The 8,499-nt window shown below is 53.4% G+C and overlaps 1 protein-coding gene across 2 annotated transcripts; it reads left to right on the top strand.

The window, feature by feature from the left end:
- Positions 1-68: 68 nt before the first annotated feature.
- Positions 69-6,725, top strand: ZBTB5 (zinc finger and BTB domain containing 5). 2 transcript variants are annotated; one of them, XM_014258252.2, is made up of 2 exons: positions 69-181; positions 1,867-6,725. In XM_014258252.2, the coding sequence occupies exon 2, from the start codon at positions 1,871-1,873 to the stop codon at positions 3,893-3,895; it is 2,025 nt and encodes a 674-aa protein (XP_014113727.2). In that variant the 5' UTR covers positions 69-181; positions 1,867-1,870; the 3' UTR covers positions 3,896-6,725. The 2 variants fall into 2 exon arrangements, with proteins under 2 accessions (XP_014113727.2, XP_014113728.2); XM_014258253.2 differs by lacking the exon at positions 69-181 and adding an exon at positions 195-390.
- The last annotated feature ends 1,774 nt before the right edge of the window (positions 6,726-8,499 follow it).

Here is an 8,499-nt window from a genome sequence, read left to right as displayed (position 1 = left end):
CCCGCGCCGCCAGCGACCGGAAGTGACGCACTCGGTCGGCGCGGCGGGGCGGGGCGGGCGGGGCCGGAGCGGCGGGAGCGGGGCCGGGGCCGATCCCAATCCCGATCCCGATCCCGATCCTGATCCTGATTTCAGTCCCCGTTCTGAGCCTCACACGGCCCTTCCAGCACGGACACCGCAGGTGAGCAGCGCGGGGGACGGTGGTGAGGCGAAGACCAGTGGCCCCCAGCGTCGGGGCGGCACCGGGGCTCTTGGACTCCCCTTTATGTCCCGTGTGCGACCCAAAACGGAGTCTCCGGGTGTGTCTGCGCCGGTGCTAATGCAGCGCTGAAATGCAGATGCTTCTCTGGCAGTGGCACAAATCTTGGGTGTTCCAGGTGATGCGTAAAGGTAAAAAAAAGGGGAAGAAAAGGCGCTGTCTTGAGAAGAGCAGCTTTCAGCAGGAGACCCCTAGTTATCCCGCAGCCAGTTCGTGTTCCGGAGTTTTCGCAGGCTTTAAATTAGTTAATTTTTCTCGTGCTGAATATTCAGCATTCATATCCCCGGTTGTAGCTGGTGAATATCTCCCTATTCTGACTCCATCCGAGGACACACGGTGGGATTCTTGGAATATCCTGTGCAGAGCGATGATCCTGTGCTGGCCAGCAAAGACAGTGATGGTCAAGAAGGAAAAAGCAGAAAACACGTCCATGTTTGTGGATGGATTTTCTGAATCAGCAGACTTACATTTGATCCCTCCTGTAAAGTATGATTCTGGCCATGTGACCTTTTATTTTTTGCTGCTTTATGGTCTCGTGTCCATTGATGCTGTCGTGTTGCTGTTGGAAAATAAATGTGAGCACAGAAACTTCTGTGTGTGTGCCCTGGATATGAAGCCTTTCTGTTCACCAAATCTTACACTTCGTTGCTTTTTCATGAGAAAGAGTCGAGATATTGCTGAGGGTCACCTATGTAGTCTTGAAATTAATCTAATAAGATATGATCCATGTTCTGTTAATAAAATTTTAGGGAGAAGCCACCCCTGACTCTTGCCTACTTGTCTTGCTGAGCAGTGCAGTGTTTTGCCAGCAGCCCCAGTGTTTGTGGAAGGTTACCTGGTTGTGTGAGCAGTGTATCAGAGGGAGCAGCAGGTTAATATTGTAATCAGATTTTTTTACAAATCAGGATTAAATGTTTTATTTGCGGGTGTGAGGTGACCCATGCTGTCCAGTTTCCAGCACAGCTGCCTGTGACATGGGTGTTGCTGAGGTCAGCTGTGTGGCAGAACCTGGATTTTCACTGCTTTTTCTTGTTCTCCAGACTGCTGGCTTTGATCCTGTGCCCATGTGGTGGTGGTGAAGTCAGACCACTCACTCTTTGTTTGTCTTTCATCTGTCACCTTTCAGCCAGGTTCACTGCAGCCCGAACAGGACTTCAGCTACAGAAGCACTTTGGGTTGGAAGGGCACCTTGTCATGTTCCACTCCCTGCCACGGCAGGGCCAGCTCCCAGTGTCCCAGGAGCTCCCAGCCCCAATGTCCAGCCTGGCCTTGGGCACTGCCAGGGATCCAGGGGCAGCCCCAGCTGCTCTGAGCACCCTGTGCCAGGGCCTGCCCACCCTGCCAGGGAGGAATCCCATCTAATGCTACCGTCTTTCGATTTGAGCCCGCTCCCCTTTCTCCTTCACTGCAGACACTTGTAAATAGTCTTGTCCCACCTCCACTGTAGCCCCCTTCAGAACTGGAAGGCCACAGTTATGTCACCCTGCAGCCTTCTCCTCTCCAGGCTGAACAATCCCAATTCCCTTCCCCTTTCCTCACAGCAGAGCTGCTCTATCCCAATGATCAACTTGGTGGCCCATAATGTAGCAGTCTCTGCTGTTTTGCAGGATCATGGATTTCCCAGGGCACTTTGAACAAGTCTTCCAGCAGCTCAATTACCAGAGGCTCCATGGGCAGCTGTGTGACTGCGTCATCGTGGTGGGGAACAGGCACTTCAAGGCGCACCGCTCCGTGCTGGCCGCCTGCAGCACGCACTTCCGCGCGCTCTTCACCGTGGCCGAGGGCGACCAGACCATGAACATGATCCAGCTGGACAGCGAGGTGGTGACGGCCGAGGCCTTCGCCGCGCTCATCGACATGATGTACACGTCCACACTCATGCTGGGGGAGAGCAACGTGATGGACGTGCTGCTGGCTGCGACTCACCTGCACCTCAACTCAGTGGTGAAGGCCTGCAAGCACTACCTGACGACGCGGACGCTGCCGCTGTCGCCGCCGAGCGAGCGCGCGCAGGAGCAGAGCGCACGGCTGCAGCGCTCCTTCATGCTGCAGCAGCTGGGGCTCAGCATCGTCAGCTCGGCGCTGGGCTCCGCGCAGGGCGCCGAGGAGCCGCCCGGTGCCATGGGCCCGGCGCTGCGGGGCGGGCTGGAGCAGCGCGCCGCCTTCCCCATCCGCCGCCTGCACAAGCGCAAGCAGTCCTCCGAGGAGCGCGCCCGCCAGCGCATCCGGCCCGCCTTGGACGAGCCCGTGTCCGATGTGGCCGCAGAGAGCGGGCAGCCCGTCGTCCACTCACGTGAGGATTTCTTCTCTCCGGACTCACTGAAAATTGTGGACAACTCCAAGGCCGACACGGTTGCTGATAACCAGGAGGACAACACGATCATGTTTGACCAGTCTTTTGGTGCTCAGGAGGATGCCCAAGTGCCCAGCCAGTCAGACAACGGCGGGGGAAACATCTCCCAGATGTCCATGGCATCCCAGGCCACGCAAGTGGAAACCAGCTTCGACCAGGAGGCTGCTGCTGAGAAGAGCAACTTCCCGTGTGAAAATCCAGAGGTGAGCCTGAATGAGAAGGAGCACATGAGGGTGGTGGTGAAGTCTGAGCCCCTGAGCTCCCCAGAGCCTCAGGATGAGGTGAGTGATGTCACCTCCCAGGCGGAGGGCAGCGAGTCTGTGGAGGTGGAAGGAGGAGTGGTGAGTGCAGAGAAGATAGAGCTGAGTCCCGAGAGCAGTGACCGCAGCTTCTCGGACCCTCAGTCCAGCACTGACAGGGTGGGAGACATCCACATTATGGAGGTGTCCAACAACCTGGAGCACAAGTCTTCTTTCAGCATTTCAAATTTTTTAAATAAAAGTAGGGGAGGTGGCTTTGGTGCCAGTCAAAACAACGACGACAACATTCCCAACACCACCAGTGACTGCAGGATGGACAGTGACGCCCCTTATCTGATGAGCCCGGAGTCAGGGCCCACCGGTAGCCACTCATCTGCTGCCGTCTCACACGTTGAGAACCCGTTCAGTGAGCCCGCAGACTCCCACTTTGTGAGGCCCATGCAGGATGTGATGGGTCTGCCGTGCGTGCAGACCTCCGGGTACCGAGCAGCGGAGCAGTTCGGCATGGATTTCCCTCGCTCAGGCCTGGGCTTGCACTCACTGTCCCGGGCCATGATGGGCTCAGTGAGAGGTGGAGCTGGTGGCTTTCCTGGCTACCGCCGCATTGCCCCCAAAATGCCCGTGGTGACCTCTGTGCGGGGCTCGCAGCTGCAGGAGAGCTCCTCGGGGTCCCAGCTGATGATGAACGGGAGCGCTTCCTTCGAGAGCGGGCACCTGTCGCAGCCGGGCCCGCCGCAGCTGACGCGGGCGTCCGCCGACGTCCTGTCCAAGTGCAAGAAGGCTCTGTCGGAGCACAACGTGCTGGTGGTGGAGGGCGCACGCAAGTACGCCTGCAAGATCTGCTGCAAGACCTTCCTGACGCTCACGGACTGCAAGAAGCACATCCGTGTGCACACGGGGGAGAAGCCCTACGCCTGCCTCAAGTGCGGCAAGCGCTTCAGCCAGTCCAGCCACCTCTACAAACACTCTAAGACCACCTGCCTTAGGTGGCAGAGCAGCAACCTGCCCAGCAGCTTGCTGTAACCTGCTGCCCCGGGCTTGGAGGAGCCTCGCTGCGGGCGGGGATGCTCCGGCGGGCGGACACCGGCGTGCTGCGGTGCCACACACAGTCTTGGCTCTGCCATTGGGGATATCCGGTACCTACCTCGCGGGTGTCGCCGCCGGGAGCCGCGCGGCGGGGATGGGGATGTGACCCCCTCGGCGAAGCAGCCCCTTTGCAGGGCAGAGGGGTGACAGCACGGGGGTCTCCTGATATAGCACGGTTTGAGAACAAGAAACTGACGTGCACGATTCTTTTTGTTTTGATTTTTTTTCTCTCTAGAGCATTTTGTAACAGTGGAAGCATTTAAATGATTACTGTAACCTGAGTTGCTGCATTATGTGAGGACAGTGCTGCAGACTCCTTACCTTTAAAAGAGAAAAAAAGCTTAGGCTGCACCTGTCTGACATAATGCTTTAAAATACGCTACTTATGACAATAGTTCTAGGATTATGAATGTATGTTTGGCTGTTTTGTAGTAAAGGACACTGTGTAATCAAGGTGCTTAAATTAAAACCCAGACAAGTAACTTTTGGACTGCCAGGTGTACATATAACTCTAAGACAGCAAGATTTGGATGTTTGGCTGGTTTTTTTTTCCGTAGAAATGAGTATTAAGTGGTAAGTGAAGTACTGTCTCTTGTTTGTGCTATTCCTAGCAGTATTTTAACCAGTTTGTATCTCCTATGTTACAATTCTATATACGCAGAAGTTTGAACAGAGCTTGTCTTTGTCTGTTGTTTTGAAGGAGAGGGAATTTGTGATGGCTTTTTTTGCCACGTAAGACAGTATCTTGCTGTTCCCAGATGCCCACAGTCCATCTGGTCCCCGTTGTGGCGTAAGCACGTTGTCTTTTTCCCTTGTCTCCAGGCTTTAATTTCCTGCTCTGCACACTTAGTGACTTTGCAGCTGTGGATCTGTCCTTGGATCCAGTCGCTCCTAGGTCAGAGCAATCCTTGTTTGCCATATTGCACAGAATCACGGGATGTGCTGAGTTGGAAGGGACCTCTCAGGACCATTGTGTCCAGCCCCTGGCCTTGCAGAGGATACCACAACAATCCCATCTTGTGCCTGAGAGCAATGTGCAAACACTTGTTTGCTTCATGCAGCCTTGGGGTTGTGACCCTGTCCCTGGGGAGCTTGTTCAGTGTCAGACCACCCTTGGGATGAAAAACCTTTCCTGATAGCCAACCTAAACCTCCCCTGACAGCCTCAGCCGTTTTCTCAAGTCCTGTCACTGGTCACGAGAGTGAAGAGATCTGTACCTGCCCTTCTGCTGCTCCTCAGGAGGATGTTGAAGACACCACTGACGTCTGGCCTCAGTCTCCTCCAGGCTGAGCAAACCAAGTGCTCTCAGCCGCTCCTTGTAGCGCTTCTCCAGACCAACCTCATGTCCTCCTTTGGACATTCTCTAACAGCTTAACGTCTTTCATATGATGGTGCTCAAAATTGCCTGCAGCACTTGAGGTGAGGCTGCCCCAGGGCAGAGCAGGGCAGAGCAGGACAATCCCCTCCCTCACCTGGCTAGTGATACCCCCAGGACATGCTTGGCCCTCCTGGCTGCCAGGGCACTGCTGGCTTCTGTTCTGTAAAATGTCCTTGTCACATCCACCTAGGATAGTGTCATAAAAGTACTTTTCCCCATACATTTAAAAAAAGCTAATGTAAATTTAATTTTAAAAAATGGCACTGTAGACATGCAGCAGAAATTTGTCATTCTCCATGTGAGTCATGTAAATCTCCTTTTAATTTCCTCTTCTTTGGTGCCACCATAACCTAACACTGCCTGCAGTCTCCTTTCTCCCTTGTCAGAGGTGCACACGAACTGGTGCTCAGTGTTCTTAGGTTTTAAAATAAACTTTCAGAGCACTTCTGCTGATGATAAATGCTGCTCAGCCGAGCAGGGGCTGGCTCAGGGCTGCAGTGTGTCCTGCTCAGGTGAGACAGAGGAGTTGCTGCACCTGCCCTAGCAGGGTGTCGTTTGCACCTTGACCATCTGAGGAATGCAGAAACCCAGGAGATGGTTGGATTCATTCCTTTAAAATGTTCACATTTTATTAGAGGGTTTACTTAATGGTCATATGTCTGGCTCCTGATATTTTTTTTTTTTAAGCATTACAATAACACATTTTTTTTAAAGCAGTGGGATATGCTGTGTTTTGTTTTAAATAATTTCAGTGTTGGGGACTAACAGCATTGAGCTGCATAAACACTCTCCCAAATATCAATAAAATGCAGTATTTTGTACTTTTATATTTTCTTGTGTTGCTTTATTAAGTAACACTGTTTTGTCTTCATTGCATTTCTAGTGTTTTGCTTTTTAAAAACAAGGCTTGCTTTTTTTGTCAGTTTCCTGTAGCATGTCCAAATGTGTTGAATTTTACAGTGTTTGGGAATAAAGCATCTCTTTGTGCAAGGAGACTAATTAGGAACTAATGAGCAGATGAACATTTAACTGGACTTTTGAACTGTTCTTATAAATTTTTTTTATGTGGAATGTCAGTGCAGGAGGACTTCTGTATTCTTTCTGTCAGAAAGAGTTTGGAGCATTTTTGGAAGCAGCAGCTTTAAATGCCATTGTCAGTTGATGTGCAGAGGGGCAGTGGCAGGCCTGGAGCCTGCAGCTGCTTCATGGCTTTCTGAGTCTTCCTGAATGAAGCAATAAATTCCTGGGAATAGCATAAATAAACACCTGGGGCCTGAGCTGCCTGCTGCAGTGCAGGTGTCTCACCCCACAGCCTGGAGAGCTTATGCCACTGAACTGTGCTCAGAATTGAACTGTGCAAGTGGGATCTCGCATGGAGGTGTCGGGGTGTCTGTTCTAAAACACCTGGAAATAAACCCTACATTTTTGTGTTGCTGTGTCTGACTGGCTTCACTGGTTTGGTGCTCTCCACACCAGCCTGTCCAGAAAAAAATTGTGACTGCAAAAGGGATCGTATGAACCTGACCTTGGTAATAATTTTGTCCCTGGTACAGTTTTTTGTAAGAACTTAAACGAAGCAGTATCTGCATAGCAGCTGTAAAATTCATGATCCGTGGTCACTGCTGCTCTTGAATTCCTCCTGGGAGGATGTCACAGGTGCAGGAGGTGCTTGTCTCAAAGGAGTTATGATATGGACACCTGAGCCCAGGGCCCCAGTCCCTGTAGCAGCTGATTTACCAGCTCCTGTCTGTTTGTTAATGCACCTGGGCAATCTGACGCACCTGCTCAGACACCAGGTCATTCCCTGCCATCATCAGGGAGCACAGGAACCTCTGGGATACTCGGTCACCGTCCTTCAGCAGCTCCACCAACAGCAGAATCTTCAGTGTCAACACTCAGGAATCTTGGAGACCAGTGAGCTCCCACACTGGACTCAAGCCCTGGGTTTTCACAGCAAAGCCAATCCTGATTTCCACTGCGTCGTTTGGAAACTCCCCAGCCAGCTGGGATGCTCAGAGCACACTCCCTTCCTCCCCACCACCATGGCCACAAGCATTTCCTGCTCACTCCAGGCTACAAACCTCTGGAACTGACAGGCCAGCACAAGGCAATCAGCCATGCTTGTGAATCAAAACTTACTGAAAAATGTGTCAGAATCCCTCCCAGGCGTGCTGCAGGGCAACTCCCAACAGCCATGACTGATATCAGAGAGTGCTTTATTGAGCATCCAAGAAACGCCAGCAGAGTTTGGCACAAGGGATGCTTGCTGTGGGGCAGGAAGAGACATAGGGTGTGTTGGGTGAGCTTTAGCTCCAGTTACAGGCTTTGTGCAGTGCTCTGGCTCCCTCCCCACACCGGGATTTTGCTGCCGCCAGCTGCGCACCCTAGGACACTTCCCTCCTGCCCATTGCAAACTCCTCGCTCCCTCCCCTTGTGCTGCTGTCCCCAAAAAGTGCTGGTTCCGTCTGTCCCCTGCAGGGTGAAGGCACAGCTGGCTGTGGGGCAGTGGGGCTTGTCCTGGGGCAAAGCAGTGGGAAAACCTGCACAAATCCATCTCAGCAGGGTGGGTCAACCACCAGCACCGCTGCTTAACCTGGGCGTGCCGAAAGGGCTCCTGTGTCCTCTGCAGGCCTGGACACCAGGGAGTGCTGTGATGGGACTGGGAGGAACAGGAGGAGGATGGCTGATGGAGAGCCACTGCTCAAAAGGAACCTGAGTCCAGGTGTGCAATGTTCCCTGGCACGAGGATTGGGAGCACTCGGAGCTGGAGGGACACTGGTTTAACACCGGTGAGAGTGACCTCCCCATCCTGCTGTGGGGACACCTGTGGGGTGGCTGGGGTGGGCAGCACTGCGTGGCTGGTGGCTGTGGCTGGGCTGTGACAGGGCTGCCCTGTCTGCCACATGTCACCGGTGATGGGCAGGGAGGGGCAATGGCAAGGTCAGCACACACCCCGGGGCAGATCCACCCCCATCCTGCAGGATGGGCCACCTGGACCCCGGGCTCATCACAGCTGTGGCTGCCCATGCCCTGAAAGTGTCCAAGGCCAGGCTGGACAGGGCTTGGACCAGTCTGCGACAGTGGAAGGTCTCCTGCCCCTGGTAGGTGGGGTGGGATGAGATGATCCATAAGGTCCCTTCCAACCCAACCATTCCATGATTCT

This window comes from Pseudopodoces humilis, chromosome 4 (genome assembly GCF_049639895.1).
Source record: "Pseudopodoces humilis isolate 2021_Gansu_Grassland_sample_001 chromosome 4, ASM4963989v1, whole genome shotgun sequence".
Lineage (NCBI taxonomy): Eukaryota > Metazoa > Chordata > Aves > Passeriformes > Paridae > Pseudopodoces > Pseudopodoces humilis.
Note: the sequence above shows the minus strand (reverse complement) of the source record. Positions and strands in the feature narration are given on the sequence as shown.

Coding starts and splice junctions, on each gene's coding strand:
- ZBTB5 (XM_014258252.2), top strand. CDS start 1,871: ATGGATTTCCCAGGGCACTTTGAACAAGTCTTCCAGCAGCTCAATTAC.